General features: G+C 49.4%; 2 protein-coding genes across 2 annotated transcripts; both read right to left on the reverse strand.

Moving 5' to 3' along the window:
* Positions 1-4489: 4489 nt before the first annotated feature.
* On the reverse strand, positions 4490-9715 carry LOC116494952 (protocadherin gamma-A10-like). Its single transcript, XM_032197114.1, has 3 exons — positions 7144-9715; positions 5117-5197; positions 4490-4519 (listed from the first exon to the last, which is right to left on the reverse strand). Exons 1-3 carry the CDS (start codon positions 9583-9585, stop codon positions 4490-4492), a joined length of 2553 nt encoding a protein of 850 aa, XP_032053005.1. The 5' UTR covers positions 9586-9715.
* A 10021-nt stretch (positions 9716-19736) lies between these two features.
* On the reverse strand, positions 19737-22888 carry LOC116494953 (protocadherin gamma-A10-like). Its single transcript, XM_032197116.1, has 2 exons — positions 20397-22888; positions 19737-19841 (listed from the first exon to the last, which is right to left on the reverse strand). The coding sequence occupies exons 1-2, from the start codon at positions 22827-22829 to the stop codon at positions 19737-19739; spliced, it is 2538 nt and encodes an 845-aa protein (XP_032053007.1). The 5' UTR covers positions 22830-22888.
* Positions 22889-23275: the final 387 nt, after the last annotated feature.

Raw genomic sequence — 23275 nt, forward strand, 5'->3', positions numbered from 1 at the left:
GAACACAGCTGTTGTCATAGCACGTATCTGCTAGCAAAGCCACTTCTAGCTCCATTCTTGAGAGGTCAATGTTCAAGGGCTCCTCTTTCCACCAAGAGACATCGACATATAAAGAATTCCCAAACTACTCCCAGCTGTTGTGATTGCCTTCCTTCTTCACGACAGCTAGAAGGACATCATCAAAGGACCAATTGCTGAGTGTGTTTCTTCATAATGTGCACAAGGACTACACCATGGACAGCTCCAAACATTTTTTTTTCATCACATAAACACAACATAATAATTTTTTTTTTAAGAGAATAAATGGTATTCGGCTAGTTTATACACACAGACATTTTTCAGTATTCATAGCAGTAGAGCATGCAAGGCAATAGTAGGGAAGGAATTCCCCAGAAGACTCTCCCATGGTTCCCAAAAAAGCTCAATAATATTTCTCAGGTAAAACCTATTGAGCAGACAGACTTCAAAGTGCATAAACCACAGCTATGTGTGGAATGAAATAATGAAAACAGTCAGAGAAAAGAGCATCTATCCTTCTACAGCCCCTCACACAAAATCTCCCCAACATATTACCTCAAACCTTTCACAGCTTCATTGTTTTTCTTTCACCCCTGGAATTTGCAAGCAAATGTCACCAAAGGACAGGTTCAACAGACCATTTCCCAATACCAATCACTGCGTACAACCACACCATCAAGGTATACTAAGAAGGGAGGTACATTTCTCTGCAAGTTTCTAAAGCATACTAAAGAGATAAAGGGAAAGACAGAGAGGAGCCGTTCTCCAACAGACGCTGGGTCATCATAAATATATTTGTATATATTTCTCAACACACATATGCAACAAAATTTCAAGCAATGAAGCCATGACACAGCTGTTGCAATTGCATGTGCCAGCTACCAAAGGCTCTTAAATTCTCTAGAGATCAACGTTCACACATTCTTTCCTGCAACAGCCTTACAGACACAGTATACCTTGCATGGAATATTTATGATCCTCTTTCTGATCTTGATTACAGAAAAAGGGACATTTCTGTCCTGGGAAGATCTTCATGAAGTAAAAGATATAATGGGCAGACTATACAGAAAAAGCAGCCAAATGAAACATGGGGACACTAAGATTCTTTTGAAAACAACTTCAAACTGCTCATCAAGCACATGGGCTATTGGGATGATATACACTTACTACCTGTTAATCTAAAGTGTACACTTATTAAGAATAGTGAAAAAAAAAAAAGGAAAACCTGCATGATACATGTCAGGGGAAGAAAAGAGTAACCACCTGGCAAGTGAAAAACAAAACAAAACTAAGCAAAAACAAACAAACAACACCCGGTTATACCAGAGTCGAAGGCAAAACCTGCTCTCATCTCCTGCTTTCTGCATCAGGTGTAACGCTGGCAGCAGAGGCCACACTTGGCTCCCCTCAATGAGCAGCTACCCACAACCTGCTGCCTAACGAAGTTCTGCCTTGCCCAGCAGCAAACTTCCCCAGTCAGGAAGGAGAGTGGGGAGGAAAAGGCAAGGAGCAGGAAAAACAACTAGGAAAAAATGCTATACTCCAATGCAGATAGGGGTAGACTAATGAGGATTTTCACAGTTATTAAAAGGAATTATACTCAGAAATCATACCTGTACATACAATTTTTGTACAGAACATTTTAGTATCAGAGGATTAGCATTGCCTTTCAGGAAAGCAAAACCAGGATCAAATGGTGCAAAAATCCTGCAGGAATGCTCAAATTATGAAACCATACTTAATAAATGCTACAGAAACTGCCAGTCACAATAAAATCGTACCACTGCCCAAACAATATCACCACTAATCACACCTTCTTTTCAAATTCAGAACCAAGATCTCAACTTCACTCTACATTCAAAGCATTCAGTTCAACCACGCTCAATAATCACCTTCCAACTGTATCTCAACAGCTAATAAGGGCTTATAATTCAGGAACATTTTAAGGGGAACGACAGTGGGGACGGAAAGGCAATGAGCAGGAAGGGAGGCAAGCGCCGAGAGGGAGGGTGTCGGGGTGTCTGGGTGTACTACATTCCTGTGTGTAGCCAACGTTCCACCCAAGGATCACACGTAATAGTATGCAGTCCTTCAGGACCTCCTGCTATCACTTAAAGGCAGCAATGGGCAGGAAATTGTGCCTGTCTTCTCCACAATTTCCTTCCTGAAAAGCAGTAGCTCATCTCACTCAGTTATTTCTGATTCTAAACTTAAGGAAACAAAAACCTTCAACTGACCTACATGAGACAAACATTTCACTACTTATGTAGACACAACTCTTCCTGGAGAAGTCATCTCCCAGAGCACTTGAAAGTCACTGACACCTCAAGCTGAATGCTCATGCAGCACCTTTGGACATCCAGAGGTCCCAGATTGAAGGCCTATGCAAAGAAGATAGTTATCCTCTTTAGGAACATGGAGGAAAGGGTCACAGTGAAACAGCCACAGACCTTGGCACTGTGCAAGGAATCAAAAGTTGCACAGCCATATGCCCAGCTGACTCTTTCGTCTTCCTTGCTAGAAGCCAGACTTCTGCCATTCCCCTGCATGAAAACCTCTTTCTTGGGCCATGGAAAGAGTTTTCTTGGGTCACCTAAGACAAGCAGGGACTGGAGCATCTGTACTGAAGTGACATAGAAACAATTTCTGCCATTCTTTGTCATCTGGGCAGTCTCCTCTCATCTGTTCCTTCCCTTCCAAAAGTCATCTTGCTGACTGCAACAGCTGAAGATTTGAATCTTGCTTTCCTTTCACCTCAGTTTTAAACAAAATACCTCCCCATGTATCTGAAGAAAATCTGAATGGAATTTGCTGGGAAAGGAACAAAGCTCCATGGGAGACAAGCACACAGATGGACATTGCAGGCATAAGATGATGACAATACTCAGGATCAGTTACAGCTCTAGATCAGCACTTCCAGGGCACACCCGCTCTCACATCACCCTTCTGCTCTTCTTTGCCTTCACCTTCATACATGGTGGAGACTCCACATGCATCCTTTCATCTCAAAGACCTGTCCTACATAGGCACTTTACATAGGCCAAATATTTTATTCTCAGCAAAGCAACATTGCCTCTAAGGACAGGGACAGCATGATCAGAGCAGAAATGGTGCAGGCCTTGGCACAAGATTTGAAACCAAAACATTCCCCATTCAAAGCCACAATGACACAACAACTTTCCCAACTCTAAACCTGCCTCAGCCTGTGTATTCTGCAGTCACACACCTTATCTGCACTATGGACAACATCCTACTCCTTGATATATGTCGCACAAGAAAGAACAGGGCATATCATTCACTGACATTTTATTGAAAGAGAAATACATCAAAGTAATTCTCTCCACAGTTGGAAACATTCAAGGTCTGGAAGGAAACTGCTTCCATAGTCCTGACATTTCTAACGTATCTTCCAGTCAAGATACTCTGCCACAATGAAGCACACTTGGGACTGCAGCAGCAAATGAGGCAAAAATGTGAATCAAGGGAACTACAGGCATGTCAGTCTGACATCAGTGCCAGGGAAGCTCTTGGAGAAGATTAACTTGAGTGCCATCACATGGCACTTGAAGGGGAACCAGGTGATCAGGCTCAGACAGCATGAGTTTATCAAAGGCAGATCCTCCTTCATGAACATGATCTCCTTCTATGACAAGGTGACATGACAGTGGATGATGGAAAGGCTTAGGAGCTTATTTACCTTGACTTCAGCAAGGCTTTTAAACACTCTTTTGCACAGCATTCTCCTGGAGAAACAGGCTGCTCAAGGCTTGGACAGGTGTACACTTGGTTGATTTAAAAGCTGGCTGGGTGGCCAGGCACAAAGAGTCATGTCGAATTGGCATTCGCAATGAAATCAAACCACTGCCCAAAAAATATCACTGCTGACACACCTATTTTCCAACTTCAGAACACACCTCTCACACTATTTCTTCTACAATCACAGCATTCAGTTTTACCACTCTCAATAAACAACTTCTAACTATATGTTGGCCACTGATAAGGGCTTATCATTCAGGGATATTTTAGGGAAACATAAGGATATCGATTCCTTTGACTGCACGGCAGTAAACATTCACGTTATGTATTGAAACAGCTCCCCCAGTTCAACAATTAATAACAGATATTCCAGTCTTTTCAGGGTTCTCTGCCACACTGAGGCCTACTTTTGACATTGACAATAAGCAGAGCAATAATGCAAAAGCTGCACGACATGAAAAGAACTTCACTCTCAGTCTTGACACTCCATTCCTCAATCTAAACAAATATTATAAAACAGAATTTGAAGCAATGAAGACATGACACAACTGTTGCAATAGCATTAGCTTGCTAGTAAAGCCTCTTCCATTCTGATGACGTCAATGCTCAAACAGTCCTCTTTCCTCCAAAATACTTTCACACACAGCATACCATAAATAGAACATTCAGGCTTGTTTCTCTGATATTCATTACAGGAAAACAGACATTTCTGTCCTCAGAAGATCTTCATGCAGTAAAAGATACACTGAGGAGAGCATAGACGAAAAGCAGACAAATGAAATATGGTCACATTAAGACTCTTTCTAAGACAGCCTCACACTATGGATCAAGCATATGGGATATAGGGATGTTGTACCCTAACCAACTGATAATCTCAAGTGTACATATAGTCAGAATAGGTAAAAAAAAAAGAAAAGAAAAGAAAAGAAAAGAAAAGAAAAGAAAAGAAAAGAAAAGAAAAGAAAAGAAAAGAAAAGAAAAGAAAAGAAAAGAAAAGAAAAGAAAAGAAAGGAAAACATGCATGAAACATGCTGAGGGTTGAAAGGAGCAACCACCTGGCAGGGGAAAAAAAGATACAAGTCCATCTAGAGCAAAGCTGCAGATGGAAGCCCTGTCTCATCCACTACCACCGACAGAAAGTGTAACATTGACAGCAGAGCCCCTGTGTAGCTCCCTTGAGCAACGGACAGTCACCCACAAACCGCTGCTCGATAAAGTTGTGCCTTGCGCAGCTACAAACCTCTCCGGCCAGGAAGGAGAGCAGGGAGTGAAAGGCAATGAACAGGAAGGGAGACAAGCACTGAGACGGAGGGCGTCGGGGTGTCCGGAGCGACTGACTCACCGGGAGGGCGTCGGGCGGTGCGCCGCGGGCGCCGGCAGCGTCTTCCCCGAGCAGCGGCGCGGCCTTGTCGGGCATGACAGCCTGAAGGACATAATTAAAGGACCGATTGCCCAGTGCATTTCTTCACATGCAACATGGATAGCACCAGACAATTTTTTTCTTACCACGTTATCATGATGTAATACAAACATTAAGAAGAGAATAAATGATATGCAGCTAGGTTATACACGTGGATGTTTTTCAGTATTCATAGTACTAGAGCATGTAAGGTAGACAGTAGGGAATGAATTCTACAGAAGATAACCCAAAAATCCCAATACAAGCTCAATAACATACCTCAGGCAAAAACTAATCAGTAGACAGACTCCAAAGTGCATAAACCACAGATGTGTGTGGAATGAAATAAACAAAAGTAGCAGAGAAAGGAGCATCTGTCCTTCTATAGCCCCTCACACAACGCTCCCCCAACCTGACAACTCAAAACTTCCACAATTTCAATACTTTCACCCTCAGAATTTGCAAGCAAGTCTCATCAAAGGACAAGTTCAACAGACCATTTCCCAGTATCAAGTACTGCGCACAACCACACCATCCAAGTATACCATGAAGGGAGCTACATTTCTCTGCAAGCTTATAAGGCCTACTAATGAGATAAGGGGAAAGACAGAGAGGATTCATTCTCCAGACACTGGATCTTCGTAAATATATGTGTAAAGGAATGTCCCTCTCCTTTTAGAGCATGGGCTGTTCCATGCAGACATCTTTTCTACTAACATTATGTTTACATCCACTACCCAGACAAAAACAAAGAAAAATAAAAAAAAATTCACAAGTACCCTCATGTCTCCATTCTTCTACACCAGCTCCAACTCAAATACTCAGCTGGTGGTTCACATGAGCAAGGCCCATGTACACATAACACATTCATCAACAAGGCTCTGTGCTACTACTGATCACTCAACCTACACATACAGACAAAACACTAGGAAAAAACCAAATCAAACAAGCAGCAGAAGGAAGCATTCAAAGAGAAAGTCTGGTAGAGGTGTCACCTGTGCCACCGTGAATGTGGCACAATCTTCTCTCTGCACAGGAAAATGCCTCCCAAGATCACCAAGAAATGACACAGGTGTCATGCTGCAAGCAAAGCACTACAGTTTTCATCTGGACTTCATTTCTATAAATATTCATCTGCTCTATTCCATTGTTCCGTGATATGGCCTGCATATCTCCAATGAATATAAGTATCGAGAGCACAGAAGACAGATTCAGTTTGAGCTTCTGTTTCATTTCCCTTATACACAAATATTTGTCTCCTGATGGCTGATAGGAATGTCTCAAGGAAAATAACGAATTGATGCAATACTATCTTTGTATTTGCAATGTAAAAGGCAAACGAAAAATGCAAAATATGAAGCAAAAGCTTCCTGAAAAGAAAGGTCCGAAAATGGAATACAACTAGAGAGAAACACTATAGCACAAAGCAGATTAAGGAAGTGGATTAAGGAAGATTTTTACAGGTACCTGTATTAGAAGCCATTATGCACAGACATCATAGCTCTACAAGCAGTTTCTCTGCAGAATACTATAGCATCAGAAGACTAGCATTCCCTTTGAGGAAAGCAAAACCAGGATCAAATAGTGCAAAAATCCTGCAGGAATGCTCAAAATTATAAAATCAAACATATAAAAATTATAAAATCAAACTGTTCTCCCGCCAAATGGACCAGGTGTTATGCTGGGGGAAAAAAATAAAAAAATTAAAAAATAAAAAAACCAACCTCGGTTGTGGAAGAGTTGCAGCCAAAATCCTCCCTCATTTCCCACCATCCACACTAGAGTGTAAGGCTACCAGCAGAGCCCAAGCTTGGCTCCCTGAGTGCCAGGCTCTCACAAAAAACACGCTGCTCAGAGAAGCAACAAACCACCCCGGCCGGGAAGGAGAGCGGGAATGGAAAATCCAGGAGCAGGGAACGAGGCAAGCGCCGACAGGGAGGGCGTCGGGGTGTCCGGAGCGACTGACTCACCGGGAGGGCGTCGGGCGGTGCGCCGCGGGCGCCGGCAGCGTCTTCCCCGAGCAGCTGCGCGGCCTTGTCGGGCGGCGGCCGCGCCGGGAGGGTGTTGCAGCAGCTGTCGGCCGCCCAGCGCCGCTGGCTCTTGCGCGAGTCGGCGGTGAGCGACACCTCGTGCGAGTAGGAGTGCAGGAAGGCGCGGACGCCGTCGATGCCCACGAAGTGCGAGGCCGGCACGCCGCGCAAGGCGCCGCTGGCCGGCGGCAGCAGCTGCGAGCGGCGCCAGCGCCGCAGGCGCAGCGCCAGCAGCAGCAGCAGGAAGGCGACGAAGAGGCACGACACGGCCGCCACGGCCAGCACCAGCCAGCGCGTCAGGCTGCCGCCGGGCTCGGCCGGCGCCGCCGCGCTGCCCAGCTCCGACAGCAGCTCGGCCACGCTCTCGGCCAGCACCACCGTCAGCGTGGCCGTGGCCGACAGCGCCGGCCGGCCCTGGTCCTTCACCACCACCACCAGGCTGTGCCTGGGCGCGTCGCGGGCCAGCGGCGAGCGCGCCGTGCGCACCTCGCCGCTGTGCAGCCCCACGCGGAACAGCCCCGGCTCCGTCGCCTTGGCCAGCTCGTAGGACAGCCACGCGTTCTGCCCCGCGTCCGCGTCCACCGCCACCACCTTGGCCACCAGCGCGCCGGGCTCCGCCGAGCGCGGCGCCAGCTCCACGCCCGTCCAGCCCGCGCCCGACGCCGCCGCCGCCGCCGCCATCGGCGGGTACAGCACCTGCGGCGCGTTGTCGTTCTCGTCCACGATCAGCAGCCGCACCGACACGTTGCTGCTCAGCGCCGGCGCGCCGCCGTCCTCCGCCCGCACCCACAGCCCCACCTCGCGCACCTCCTCGTAGTCGAACGAGCGCAGCGCGTACAGCGCGCCCGTCTCCGCCTGCACCGACACGTAGGACGACAGCGGCGCGCCCCGCACGCGCCCCTCCGCCAGCCGGTAGCGCACGCGCGCGTTCTGCCCCCAGTCCGCGTCCCACGCCCGCACCGTCAGCACCAGCGCGCCCTCGGCGTTGTTCTCGGGCAGACGGGCGCTGTAGCGCGCCTCCGCGAACACCGGCGCGTTGTCGTTCACGTCCAGCACGCGCAGCGCCAGCACCGCGCTGCTGCGCAGCGACGGCGACCCGCCGTCCGACGCCCACACCGTCACGTTGTACTCCGACACCTCCTCCCGGTCCAGCTCCCGCGCCGTCACCACGCTGTAGTAGCTGCCCACCGAGCTCCGCAGACGGAACGGCACGTCGCCGACCAGCGAGCACCGCACCTCGCCGTTGGCGCCCGAGTCGCGGTCCTGCACGTGCAGCAGGGCCACCACCGTCCCCGAAGGCGCGTCCTCCGAGATCTCGCTCAGCGCCGACGACACAGTCAGCTCGGGCGCGTTATCATTTACGTCCATCACCGAGATCGAGACCGTAGCTGTGTCGATAACGCCACCGCCGTCCTCTGCTTGAACCTCCATTTCGTAGGAGTCGCCTTCCTCGAAGTCCAGGCTCCTCAACAGCCTGATCGAACCCGTCTTGGAATCCAGAAAGAATTTGTCTGGTTTTACTGCTGTCAATTTTATGACCGAATACGTTAGCTCGCTATTAAGTCCGGCGTCGGCGTCGGTGGCCGTGAGGGTGAGGAGCGTGGAGCCCACGGGCACGTCCTCGGGCACGCGCACAGCGTACACAGCCTGGCTGAACACGGGCGCGTTGTCGTTGGCGTCCAGCACAGACACGCGGATGCGCGCCGTGCCCGTCCGTGCCGGCTCGCCGCCGTCGCTCGCCCTCAGCACCAGCTCGTGAAACGCCGCCTCCTCCCGGTCCAGCGCCTTGGCCAGCACCAGCTCGGGACGCTTCTCGCCGTCGGCTCCCGCCTGCACGGACAGCGAGAAGTGCTCGTCGCCGCTCAGCTCGTAGCTCTGCAGGGAATTCACTCCCACGTCCGGGTCTTGTGCCACGGCCAGAGGGAAGCGCGATCCAGGAGCAGTCATCTCGCTCATTCTCAGTTCCTTTTCGGCCTCTCCGAAGCTGGGTGCGTTGTCGTTAATGTCCGTGATTTCCACTTCGATCTCGTAAACTTTCATCTCGCCCTCCACGATCACCTCACAGCGCAGCACGCATCGCTGCACGCCTTTGCACAGCTGCTCTCTGTCTAGCCTCTCCGCCGTCACCAGGTGGCCGCTGTTCGCATGCAGAGCGAAATACCGTGTTCTACCTCGGTCCAGGATACGGGCGCCGCGATCGCGGAGGGCCGCCAGCTGCAGCGCCAGGTCCTTTGCCACGTCGCCCACGAAAGAGCCCTTGGGCAGCTCCTCGGGCACCGAGTAGCGCAGCTGTCCCCACGCCGCCTCCCACGCCACCACCAACACGCAACACAGCAGCGCTCGCTGCCTCCGGCCCCAGCGCCCTTCTGTCCCAGTGCACATCTTCGCCACGGCCCCGTCTGCACCGGACGCCCGCCGACACCTCCCCGCCGCAGCCCCGACTTTTCGCTCCGGCTCCGGATCAGTTTGTCGGTGCGACTCACACTTCGTTTCTCGTTCCCAGCTTCGGCCCCGCAGCCGCCCACTCACGCCAGCCTCTCTGCTTCGGTGAAGCACAGCTCCGCACCGCGGGGCTGCTCGCAGCCCGCACGGCCGCCGACACAGCAGGCGAGCGAGCCGGGCCACAGCGGGCGGGGCTGGCTGCAGCGCTCCGCTCCTTCCTCTCCTCTCCTCCGTGGTGAACAGCGGCGCCCGCAGCCTCCGCCCGGCACTGCACGCACGGCTCACAGCGAGCGCCGCCGCCCTGCCTCTTCCGCGAAAACCTTCGGGCCCCGTTGACGCGGCCCCACGGCACATTCCCCTGCGACACGGCCCAGATGCTACTTTTCGTTTGCTTCTGCAACGCCTTCTCTTCTTCAAGGGAAGATCGAATGCATTCTGGTCATCAGGGCGGTTACGATCAGAATGAAGGCCTCTCCTTAATATCTTAGTTGTACTGCATGGCAGGTAAAATTATTCGTGTTATTTCTTCCTCAAAGTAATTATCATTCTTACACCATGTTTGCAGAAGGACATTCACTTCAACGAACTGGAGAGATCATTCTTGCAATGATTCTTGAATGGACAAGTTATTGTCTTCTCAACACTTTACATTCATTTAAATGAATGTAAGATTTATAAATTGTGTTGTCGTTCCAATGTCAAAAACTGATATAAAACATTTCCCCCTGTAAGAGTGCAGCACCAAGAAATAAACAGGTCCCTTCAGCTCTCTGAGAAGCCTTTGCACTCACTCCACATCCGTGTTATTTAGCAACCCATTCTGGGTACTCGCCTCTGATCAGTTTCCCCCACTATAAATGCAGTCTTGGAGAGGACAATTGCTGAAGATGCTTTTCTAACTTTCATTCACTTAAATGGTTTTCCCGTAAAATACCTACACATAAAACAGAAGAAAACCCCAGGACATTCACTTTGAGTGTATCAGAGAACCATGGGACATGAGCATGCCAGTGTACACAGAGGTGTAAGAAGAGGGCAGAATTTGGCATCAGTTATCAAACATGTCCAATACATTCATTTGAGAAAAACCCAAAGAAAGACTTGGGATCAGTTACAGCACTACATTAGTGCTTTCATGGAACACCTGTTCCCACAGCACCCTTCTGCTCTTCTTTGACTTCACCTTCATACATGGTGGTGGCTCCACTCATCACTCTTTCACCTCAGAGACCTTCCCTCCATAGGCACTTTCTGCCAAATACTTTATTCTCAGGGAAACATCATTGCCTCTAAGGACAGGGACACCATGATCAGAACAGAAATGATAGAGTCCTTGGCATCAGGCATGAAAAAAAGCATTCCCCAGCCAAAGACACACTGATCCAACTATTTTACAGGCTCTAAGCCTGCTTCTCAGCCACTGTATTCTGCAGTTACAGTCTTTATCTGCATCATGGACAACATCCTACTTCTCACCATTGGTGAGAGCAGAAAGAAAAGGGCATATAATTTTCTGACACTTTATTGAAAGAGAAATATATCCAAGCAGTTCTCTCCACAGAAGGAAATATTCAAGGTCTGCAAGGTAACTGCTCCCCCAGTCCCGCCATTTTAACAGATCTTCCAATCTTTTTAGGGGTCTCTGCCACACTGAGGCCCAGTTCAGACATTCACAGCAAACAAGGCAAAAATATGAAAATTACACAAATGAAGGATTTCACTGTCACTCTACAGATGTTCTTTTCTTTCATCTGCCTCAACATTATGTAGAATGAAATTGAAGGGATATACTTCCATTGCTGAGGAGATGTTTGAGGTTCTGTAAGGAGAAAATTAGAAACGCCAAAGCCCAACTGGAGCTCAAGCTGGCTACAGCTCTTAAAGACATCAAAAATGATTTTATAAATACATAAATAATAAAAGGAAGATCAAAGACAAGCTCCATCTTTTACTGGATGTGGAGGGGAAACACAGTGACAAGAGATGATCTCCCTAATGCGTTTCTGGTCTCATTCTTTAGCAACATGATCTATTTTTCTCTGGGTATCCCATCCCCTGACTACCTGGTAAATAGGGACAGGGAGCAGATTGAAGCCCTCATAATCCACAAGGAAATGGTCAGCAACTTGCTAAACTACCTAGACGTATGCAAGTCTATGGGGCCAGAAAGGATCCACCCAAGGGTACAGAGGTGTCCTGGTTTCAGTTAGAACAGAACTAATTTTTTTCCTAGTAGCTGGTGGAATGCTGTGTTTTGGCTTAGGATGAGAAGAGTGCTGATAACACCCCGATGTTTTAATTGTTGCAGAGCAGTGCTTATACCAAGCCAAGGACATCTCAGCCTTTCGCTCTGTCCTGCCAACAGGCAGGCTGGGGGTGCAGTAAGAGCTGGGAGGGGACAGACCCAGGACAGGTGACCCGAACTAGCCAAAGGGGTATTCCATACCATCTGACGTCATGCTAAACAATATATAGGGGTGGCTAGCCAGGGGAGGGGGCTGGACTGCTCGGGGTTAGGCTGGGCATCGGTCAGCGGGTGGTGAGCAATTGCATTGTGCATCACTTGTTTGTACATATTATTAGTAGTAGTACTATTATCATCATTGTATTATTATTATTATTATTATTATTATTATTGTTATTATTATTATTATTATTATTATTTTCCTGTCTTATTAAACTGTCTTTATCTCAACTCACGGGCTTCACTTTCCATTTCTCTCCCCCATCCCAGAGAGGGAGGGGGGAGGGTGAGCGAACGGCTGCGTGGTGTTTAGCTGCCAGCCGGGTTAAACCACGACAAGAGGGAGCTGGAGGAAGTGCTCACCAAGCCACTTTCCATCATTTATTTGAAGTCACAGCTATCTGGAGAGGTCCCTGTTGACTGGTGGCCACCAAATATGATACCCATCTACAAGAAGTGCCCAAACGACAATCTGGAAAACTACAGGCCTGACAGTGCTGGGGAAGCTTGTGGAACAAAACAGCTCTAGTGCCATCACATGGCACTTACAGGGTAACCAGGTGATCAGGTTCACTCAACGTGGCTTAATGAAAGACAGGTCCTCCCCTTCATGAATCTGATCTCCTTGTGTACAAGGTGACATGCCAAGTAGATGAGAGAAAAGCTGTGGATCTGGTCTATCTTGAGTTCAGTAAGGCTTTTGAACACTCTTTCCCACAGCTTGGAGAAAATGGCTGTTCATGGCTTGGACAGGTGGGCACTTTACTGTCTTGAAAACTGGCATGTTAGTCAAGCCCAAAGAGTCACTGTGAATGGCGTTAAATGGAGATGGATGTCGGTCTCAAGTGGTGCCCCCCAAGACTCAATATTGGAGCCAGTTCTCTTCAGTTTCATTTGTCAATGACCTGGATAAGGGGACTCAGTGCACCCTCAGCACATTTTCAGATGACACCAAGTTAAGCACAAATGTTGATCTGCTGAAGGGTAGGAAGGTCCTACAGATGTATCTGGATAGGCTGGGCCAATAGGACGGGGCCAGCAGCATGTGGTCCAACAAGGTTAAGTGACAAGTCACAGAATCACAGAATTTCTAGGTTGGAAGAGACCTCAAGATCATTGAGTCCAACCTCTGACCTAACGCTAGCAGTCCCCACTAAACCATATCCCTAAGTTCTACATCTAAACGTCTTTTAAAGACTTCCAGGGATGGTGACTCCACCACTTCCCTGGGCAGCCTGTTCCAATGTCTAACAACCCTTTCGGTAAAGAAGTTCTTCTTAAGATCCAACCTAAAACTCCCCTGGCGCAACTTAAGCCCATTCCCCCTCGTCCTGTCACCAGGCACGTGGGAGAACAGACCAACCCCCATCTTGCTACAGCCTCCCTTGAGGTACCTATAGAGAGCGATAAGGTCGCCCCTGAGCCTCCTCTTCTCCAGGCTGAACAAGCCCAGCCCCCTCAGCCGCTCCTCGTAGGACTTGTTCTCCAGGCCCCTCACCAGCTTCGTCGCCCTTCTCTGCACCCGCTCAAGCACCTCCATGTCCTTCTTGTAGCGAGGGGCCCAAAACTGAACACAGTACTCGAGGTGCGGCCTCACCAGAGCCAAGTACAGGGGGACGATCACCTCCCTAGCCCTGCTGGTCACACTGTTCCTGATACAAGCCAGGATGCTGTTGGCCTTCTTGGCCACCTGAGCACACTGCTGGCTCATATTCAGCCGACTATCCACCATCACTCCCAGGTCCTTCTCCGCCTGGCAGCTCTCCAACCACTCCTCTCCCAGCCTGTAGCTCTGCTTGGGGTTATTGCATCCAAGGTGGAGGACCCGGCACTTGGTCTTGTTGAACTTCATGCAGTTGACCTCAGCCAGTGTTTGGCTCAGAGTAATTCCATGCAGTGCTACAGGCTGGGGGAAGACTGGCTTAAAAGATGGCTAGCCAAAAGGGATCTCTGAGTATTGGTTGATAGCTGGCTAAATATGAGCCAGCAGTGTGTTCCGGGGGCCAAGAAAGCCAACAGCATCCTGAATTGTATCAGAAATAGTCTGGCCAGAGGGACTAGGAAAATGGTTGTCCCTCTGTACCCATCTCTGGTGAGGCTGCACATCAAATGCTGAGTTCACTTTTGGACCCATCACTACAGGAAGGTTATTGAGGTGCTGAAGCAGGTCCAAAGAAGGGCAATGGAGCCATTGAAGTGTCAAGAGAACAGGTCTTAATAGGAGCGGATAAGGGAGCTGGGGTTGTCTAGCCTAGAGAAAAGGAGGCTCAGGGCAGATATAAAATTCCTTTATGATTACCTTAAAGGGGCCTACAGCAAACTGAGGGTTGGCCTGTACTCCCAAGAACCATGTGATAAAACACTAGGAAAACGCCTCAGATTGTTTCAGGGGAGGTTTACATGGGACATTAGGAAAAAAAAATCACTGAAAGGGTTGTGAAGTTTTCATACAGGCTGCCCAGGGAAGTAGTTGAGTCATCATCCTTGGAGGTCTTCAAAAAGTATTTACATGTAGCTCTTAGTAACATAGCTTAATGTGAGACTTGGCAGTGCTAGGTTAAAGGTTGGAAGGTTGGGATAGATGATGTAAGAGGTGTTTTCCAATTATTTTTTCTAAATGATTCCAGGATTCTATGAACATGACTGATGTCATAGGACATCTGTTAGAAAAGCCACTTTCAGCTGCATCCTTAAGAGGTCAGTGTTCAAAGGCTCCTCTTTCCAAAAAAAGACTTTCACACATGAAGAATTCCCAAAGTATCCCAACTGTTATGATTGCCTTCCCTATTCATAACAGGCAGAAGGACTTAAGCAAAAGACCAATTGCCCAGTCCACATCTTCACAACGTGCACACAGTCTTCACCTTGGACAGTTCCAAAGACATTTTTTTTTCCATAACATTAACACGACCTAATAAAAACATTGTGAAGAGAATAAATGGTATGCAGCGAGTTTATAAACATGGATATCTTTCAGTATTCATAGTAGTAGAGCATATAAGGTAGATAGTAGGGAAGGAACTCTCCAGAGAGCCAGAGGGCTCTCCCAAAGTTCCCCAAAAAGCTCAATAACATTTCTCAAGCAAAACCTATTCAGCAGACAGACTTCAAAGTGCATAAACCACAGCTGTATGTGGAATGAAATAACTAAAACAAGTAGAGAAAGGAGTGTCAGTCCTTCTACAGCCCCTCACACAACATTCCCCCAACATGTCACCTCAAACCTTCATAACTTCAATGCGTTCCTTTCACCTCTCGAATTTGCAAGCACAGATCACCAAAGGAAAAGTTGAACAGACAATTTCTCAATACCATGTAATGTGCACAATGACACCATCAAGGTATACCAATAAGGGAGGTACAGTTCTCTGCAAGTTTCTAATGCTTTCTAATGAGGTAAGGGATAGAGAGGAGCAGTTCTCCAACAGGGATTGGGTCGTCATAAATATATTGGTAAGTGAATGCCCCTCTGCACCACAGAGACATTCCTCTTCTACTAACATCATGTTTACATCCACCACCCAGACAAAAAATAAATTAATAAAAAAACGGAGGAGAACACACAACTAACCTGATATCTCCAGTCTTCTGCACTAGTTCTAACTTCGTTGAAATGTGCACCTTGTGGCTTACATGGGCAAAGCACATGAACACATAACACACTCCCTGATAACTCTACCTATATGCATGGAAGAAACACCAGGAAAAGAAAATATCAGACCAGCAGTACAAAGAAGCATTCATAAAGAGAGTGTGGTAGAGAAGATCACTGGACATGGGCCACACACTTCTCTCTGCACAGGAAAATTCTTCCCTAAACCACCAACAAATCACTGAGGTCCTGAGCTGCAACCAAAGCCCTAGAGAGTTCATCTGGACTTCATTTTAAGAAATGTTCATTAGCTGTCATCTGGTTTTCCATGATGTGGCCTGCTCATCTCCAATGAATATGAAACTGCAAAAGGAAAGGCCTTAATATGGGGTCTTTTCTCATGTTAAGTCTTGCAAATAATGAAGACAGATTCAGTTTGAGCTTCTGTTTCATTTCCCATATACACTAATATTTGTCTGATTATGCCTGATAGGACCTTCTCAAGGCAGATAAGGACTTGCTGCAGTACAAACTCTGCATTTTCAAATGTAAAAGCCCTAGCCAGAAAAGGAAAATATGAAGCACAACCTTCCTGAAAACAAAGACCTGAAAATGGAATTATAGCTATGAAGAAACAATTTGGCACAAAGTTACAATAAATAGGAGTGAAGTAATGAGGATTCTCACAGGTATTATAAGACATAATACACAGGCATCATCACACCACATACACAGTTTTTCTGCAAAGCATTTTATTACCAGAGAATTAAAGTTACCTTTCAGGGCAAGAAAACCAGGATAAAATGGTGCATAAATGCTGCAGGAATTGGCACAAATTATGATGTCAAACCTTTGAATGATACTGAACCACTTATTTTCCACATTAAAAAATAATAATAATAAAAAAATAACACTCACCATCTTTGCTCTGCATTCACAGCATTCATTTGCACCACTCACAACATCCAAGTTCTAGCCATATGTAGGCCACTGGCAAGAACATTTCATCCAGTGACATTTTAAGGAAACATGAGGATATTAAAGACTGTCCTGACAGTACTAAATAGTCACACTTGGAATGGAAACAGGTCCCAAGTCCAACAAGTCATAACTGATCTTCCAATCTTTGCAGGGCCCTCCAGCATTTTGTCACTGACAACAAACATGGCAAAAATGTGGAAAGGACATACATGGAACAAGAAAAAAGAAGCAGAATCTAATCTCACACTTCACACAACATTTTTAAACCTATCCAAATGTTATGCAGCACAAATTCAAACGATGAAGCCTAGAAGGACCTGTTACCCAGACCTTTATTCCACTATGCACACTGAAACAGCAACACAGATGCATACAAAGACATTTCTCGGCTCAATCCATCTTTAGACCTGTGACTAGTGGTGTTCCCCAGGGGTCAGGGCTTGGTGTGGTCTTGTTCAACTGCTTCATCAATGACCTTGATGAGGGAATTTTATCCAGTCTCAGCAAGTACGGTGATGATACAAAATTAGGAGGAGTGGCTAACATGCTTAAATCTTCCTCTGGACTATACAGTACGGGACATCATAGTAAGAAAAATTAATCAGCTATCATCAGTTTTTCCATTACATAGTCTTATAATCTCAAATGAGAATCAAACTAGAAATGTAAATGATTTACTATGGGGCCTTTTCTCATGATATGTCTTGTGAGCAATTTGTTTCCCTTATATGCTAGAATTTGCCTCCAGATGGATGATAGGAGCTTTTCAAGGGAGATAAAGATTTTCTGCAATACTAACTTGGCATTTTCAAATGAAAAAACACTTAAAAAATGGGAAATATGAAGCACAACCTTACTGCAAACAAAGGCCTGAAAAAGGAATTACAACTAGGAAGAAACACAATACCCTAATGCAGATACGGGTGGATTAATGAGGATTGTCAGAGATAGTAGAAGCCATTATATATATACACAGACATCATAGCTCTACATACACAGATCCTGTGCAGAACATTTTAGCATCAGAAGATTAGCATTGACTTTCAGGACAGCAAAACCAGGGTCAAATGGTGCAAAAATGCTGCAGGCATTCTCAAAATTATGAAATCAAACTTAATATATGCTACAGAAATTGCCATTCACAATTAGGTCATACCACTGCCCAAACAATATCACCACTGACACCCTTCTTCTCAAATTCAGAACTAAGATTTCAGCCTCATTCCTCTACATTAACAGCAATCAGTTGCACTACTCTCAATAACCAGCTTCTAACTGTATGACTGCAACTAGTAAGGGCTTATCATTCAGTTGAATATTAAGGAAACATGAGGAATCAAAGCCTTTCACCTCAGAGCAGTAAACTTTCAAAGTGTATGCAAACAGCTCCCCCATTCCAGAAATTAATAACAGATCTTCCAGTCTTTCCAGGGTTCTCCGCCACACTGAGGCCTACTTTTTACACTGACAACAAACAAGGCAAAACTGCTAAAAATACAGGAACAGAAATGCACTTCACTCTCCAGAATCCATTCCTCAATCACACCAAATATTACTCAACCCAAATTCAAGTGAAGAAGCCACAACAAAGCTGTTGCCATACCATATGCTTCATAGAAAAGCCTGCTCCTTTCTTCAGAAGTCAATGCTCACGCTCCTCTTTCTTCCAAAAGCCTTTCACACACAGCACCTCTATGCAATCTCAAATGCATTTTATGATTCCTGTGCATCAATATATAAGCCAAGCAGATGTTCTAAAAGGATCACCAGTAAACAAGGCCATTATCCCAAACTATACACAAAAACAGCAGTATAGATAGACACTTGAAAGACATTTCAACCCATGTTCATCCAGTAACACAAAGACTGAATAGATGATAGAGGAGAGGCAGCCAAATCAAACATGACACCATTAAGATTCTCCTTAAAGAAAACCTCAGACAACTGATCAAGCACATTGGAATGAGAATGATACAACTTATCCACCTGATACTCTCAAGTGTACGTATTCAGCCTACCCACATAGACAAAAAACTAGGAAAAGTTAAAATCAGACAAGCAAAAAAAGCATTCAAAGAGAAAGTGTGGTAGATAAATTCACAGGAAAGACTGCATGGTCTTCTCTGCATGCAGGAAAATACCTCCCTAGAGCACCAAGAAGTGGCTCAGCTCTTAAGTCTTCCTCTGCACTGTACAGTAGGGACATCATAGCAAGACAAGCTCGTCAACTCTCATCAGTTTCTCCATGCTATGTCCTGTTTATCTGAAATTAAAATGAAACTATAAATGTAAATGTCTTACTATGGGGCCTTTTCTCATGACAGGTGTGTACTGGGTCTGGCTGGAATGTTAACTTTCCCGGCAGCAGCCCATTCAGTGCCATACTCTGTACTTGTAGCTGGAACAGCAGTGTTATCACACCGGTGTTGTGTCTACTGCTGAGCAGCAGTGGCACAGCATTGGGCCTTTCTCTAACCCTCCTAGGGGGTGGGCAAAAAAGTGAGGAGAGAAACATCACTAGGGCAGCTGACCTAAACCAATCAAAGGGATATTCCATACCATGTGGTGTCGCACTCAGCAATAAAAGGTGGAAACAGGAAGAAGAGGGGAGGGGTGGGCTCTCGTTGAGAAGACGTCAGTCCTCCTCTCGAACACCGGCTGCGTGCATTGAGGCCTTGCTTCAAGGACGTGGTCAATCATCGCTCATTTGTGGGAAGTAGAGAGTAATTTCTTTCCTCTGCACTTCCATATAGCTTTCATTTATTTTGTTTGTTTGTTTTCCTTCCTTTTTCCCCTTTCCCTTTTATTTCCCCTTAGTTAAATTGTTTAGTTCATGGTAGTCTTTATTTAATTATTATAATTATTTCCCTTTAATTAAATTATCCTTATCTCAACCCGTGAGTTGTTCTTTGCTTTACTTCTCCCCCTCCTTATCTAAAGGAGGGGGAGTGAGAGAGTGGTTGTGGGGTTTAGCTGCCCAGCACGGTAAAACCACCACACAGGTGTTATGAGTAATTTGTTTCCCTTATATGCAACATCTTGTCTCCAGATGGCTTATAAGACCTTCTCAAGGGAGATAAGGATTTGCTGCAACAGAAACTTTGCATTTTCAAACATAAACGTCCTCTCAATAAAATGGAAATATGAAGCACAATCTTCCTGCAAACAGAGGCTTGAAAACAGAATTACAACTAAGAAGAAATGCTACACCCCAATGCAGATAGCGGTAGACTAATGAGGATTTTCACAGGTATCACAAGGTATTATACTAAGGAATCATACCTCTACATGCACAGTTTTTGTACAGAACATTTTGGCATCAGAGGATTAGCGTTGCCCTTCACGAAAGCAAAACCAGGATGAAATGGAGCAAAAATGCTGCAGGCATTGTCAAAATTATGAAATCAAACTTAATATATGCTACAGAAGTTGGCATTCAAAATAAAATCGTACCACTGCCCAAACAATATCACCACTTATCACACCTTCTCTTCAAATTCTGAACCAAGATCTCAACTTCACTCCTCTACATTTACAGCATTGAGTTGCACCACGCTCACTAATCACCTTCGAACTGTATGTCAACAGCTAATAAGGGCTTATCATTCTGGGACATCATAAGGTCAAGCAGAACGGGGAAAAAAAGTAAATGAGCATGAAGGGAGGCAAGCGCCGACAGGGAGGGCGTCGGGGTGTCCGGAGCGACTGACTCACCGGGAGGGCGTCGGGCGGTGCGCCGCGGACGCCGGCAGCGTCTTCCCCGAGCAGCGGCGCGGCCTTGTCGGGCGGCGGCCGCGCCGGGAGGGTGTTGCAGCAGCTGTCGGCCGCCCAGCGCCGCTGGCTCTTGCGCGAGTCGGCGGTGAGCGACACCTCGTGCGAGTAGGAGTGCAGGAAGGCGCGGACGCCGTCGATGCCCACGAAGTGCGAGGCCGGCACGCCGCGCAAGGCGCCGCTGGCCGGCGGCAGCAGCTGCGAGCGGCGCCAGCGCCGCAGGCGCAGCGCCAGCAGCAGCAGCAGGAAGGCGACGAAGAGGCACGACACGGCCGCCACGGCCAGCACCAGCCAGCGCGTCAGGCTGCCGCCGGGCTCGGCCGGCGCCGCCGCGCTGCCCAGCTCCGACAGCAGCTCGGCCACGCTCTCGGCCAGCACCACCGTCAGCGTGGCCGTGGCCGACAGCGCCGGCCGGCCCTGGTCCTTCACCACCACCACCAGGCTGTGCCTGGGCGCGTCGCGGGCCAGCGGCGAGCGCGCCGTGCGCACCTCGCCGCTGTGCAGCCCCACGCGGAACAGCCCCGGCTCCGTCGCCTTGGCCAGCTCGTAGGACAGCCACGCGTTCTGCCCCGCGTCCGCGTCCACCGCCACCACCTTGGCCACCAGCGCGCCGGGCTCCGCCGAGCGCGGCGCCAGCTCCACGCCCGTCCAGCCCGCGCCCGACGCCGCCGCCATCGGCGGGTACAGCACCTGCGGCGCGTTGTCGTTCTCGTCCACGATCAGCAGCCGCACCGACACGTTGCTGCTCAGCGCCGGCGCGCCGCCGTCCTCCGCCCGCACCCACAGCCCCACCTCGCGCACCTCCTCGTAGTCGAACGAGCGCAGCGCGTACAGCGCGCCCGTCTCCGCCTGCACCGACACGTAGGACGACAGCGGCGCGCCCCGCACGCGCCCCTCCGCCAGCCGGTAGCGCACGCGCGCGTTCTGCCCCCAGTCCGCGTCCCACGCCCGCACCGTCAGCACCAGCGCGCCCTCGGCGTTGTTCTCGGGCAGACGGGCGCTGTAGCGCGCCTCCGCGAACACCGGCGCGTTGTCGTTCACGTCCAGCACGCGCAGCGCCAGCACCGCGCTGCTGCGCAGCGACGGCGACCCGCCGTCCGACGCCCACACCGTCACGTTGTACTCCGACACCTCCTCCCGGTCCAGCTCCCGCGCCGTCACCACGCTGTAGTAGCTGCCCACCGAGCTCCGCAGACGGAACGGCACGTCGCCGACCAGCGAGCACCGCACCTCGCCGTTGGCGCCCGAGTCGCGGTCCTGCACGTGCAGCAGGGCCACCACCGTCCCCGAAGGCGCGTCCTCCGAGATCTCGCTCAGCGCCGACCGCACCGAAATCTCGGGCGCGTTGTCGTTCACGTCCATCACCGAGACTGAGACTGTAGCCGTATCAAAAAGGCCTCCTCCGTCCCGTGCATGCAATTCCATTTCGTAGGAGTCGCCGTGCTCAAAGTCCAGGCTCCTCAACAGCCTGATCGATCCCGTCTCGGGATCCAGGTGGAAAATCTTCAAGGCTTTGTCAGTGATTTTCTTAAATAAGTATTTCACATCGCCGTTAAGTCCCTCGTCAGCGTCGGTGGCCGTGAGGGTGAGCAGGGTGGAGCCCACGGGCACGTCCTCGGGCACGCGCACAGCGTACACCGCCTGACTGAACACGGGCGCGTTGTCGTTGGCGTCCAGCACAACCACGCGGATGCGCGCCGTGCCCGTCCGTGCCGGCTCGCCGCCGTCGCTCGCCCTCAGCACCAGCTCGTGAAACGCCGCCTCCTCCCGGTCCAGCGCCTTGGCCAGCACCAGCTCGGGACGCTTCTCGCCGTCGGCTCCCGCCTGCACGGACAGCGAGAAGTGCTCGTCGCCGCTCAGCTCGTAGCTCTGCAGGGAATTCACTCCCACGTCCGCGTCGTGAGCATCAGCCAGAGGGAACAGCGACCCTGGAACAGTCGTTTCGCTCATTGTCAGTTCAATTTCTGCGTTGCGGAAGCTGGGTGCGTTGTCGTTAATGTCCGTGATTTCCACTTCAATTCCGTAGAACTTCATCTCGCCCTCCACGATCACCTCGCAGCGCAGCACGCATCGCTGCACGCCCTCGCACAGCTGCTCTCTATCTAGCCTCTCCGCCGTCACCAGGTGGCCGCTGTTCGCATGCAGAGAGAAATACTGCGTCCTATCTGCCGACACCACTCGGGCGCCGCGATCGCGGAGTGCCGCCAGCTGCAGCGCCAGGTCCTTGGCCACGTCGCCCACGAAAGAGCCCTTGGGCAGCTCCTCGGGCACCGAGTAGCGCAGCTGCCCCCACGCCGCCTCCCACGCCGCCACCAACACGCAGCACAGCAGCGCTCGCTGCCTCCGGCCCCAGCGCCCTTCTCTCGCCGCGCACATCTCCGACACGGCCCCGCTACCACCGGGCGCTCGCCGACTGCTCCCCCCCGCCGACCCGACTGTTCGCCTGCGGCTCCGGCTCCCGCTTCGGCTCCGGCCCCTCCGCCTCTCTGTAGCTCGGCTCCGCACCGCGGAGCCGCTCGCAGTCCGCACGGCCGCCGACACAGCGAGCGACCGGGCGAGCCGGGCCGCAGCGGGCGGGGTTGGCTGCAGCGCTCCGCTCCTTCCTCTCCTCTCCTCCGTGGTGAACAGCGGCGCCCGCAGCCTCCGCCCGGCACTGCACGCACGGCTCACAGCGAGCGCCGCCGCCCTGCCTCTTCCGCGGAAACCTTCGGTCCCCGCGGACACTGCGCCTCGGTACATTCCCCTGCGACATGGCCCAGCGCCGGTGCGCTTGCCTTCTCTTCTTCGAGGAAAAGATCGAATGCATTCTGGTCTTTAGGGCC

The sequence above is a fragment of the Aythya fuligula genome, chromosome 14 (assembly GCF_009819795.1).
Source record: "Aythya fuligula isolate bAytFul2 chromosome 14, bAytFul2.pri, whole genome shotgun sequence".
Lineage (NCBI taxonomy): Eukaryota > Metazoa > Chordata > Aves > Anseriformes > Anatidae > Aythya > Aythya fuligula.

Excerpts from the sequence above, each read along its gene's own strand:
- LOC116494952 (XM_032197114.1), bottom strand. The coding sequence starts at position 9,585 with ATGTGCACTGGGACAGAAGGGCGCTGGGGCCGGAGGCAGCGAGCGCTG. Across the intron at positions 5,198-7,143 it reads CACCGCCCGACGCCCTCCCG|GCTGTCATGCCCGACAAGGC; the intron begins GTGAGTCAGTCG and ends TATGTCCTTCAG. Across the intron at positions 4,520-5,116 it reads CACCGCCCGACGCCCTCCCG|TGTATCTTTTACTGCATGAA; the intron begins GTGAGTCAGTCG and ends TGCTCTCCTCAG.
- LOC116494953 (XM_032197116.1), bottom strand. The coding sequence starts at position 22,829 with ATGTGCGCGGCGAGAGAAGGGCGCTGGGGCCGGAGGCAGCGAGCGCTG. Across the intron at positions 19,842-20,396 it reads CACCGCCCGACGCCCTCCCG|GAAGATTGTGCTTCATATTT; the intron begins GTGAGTCAGTCG and ends CTCTGTTTGCAG.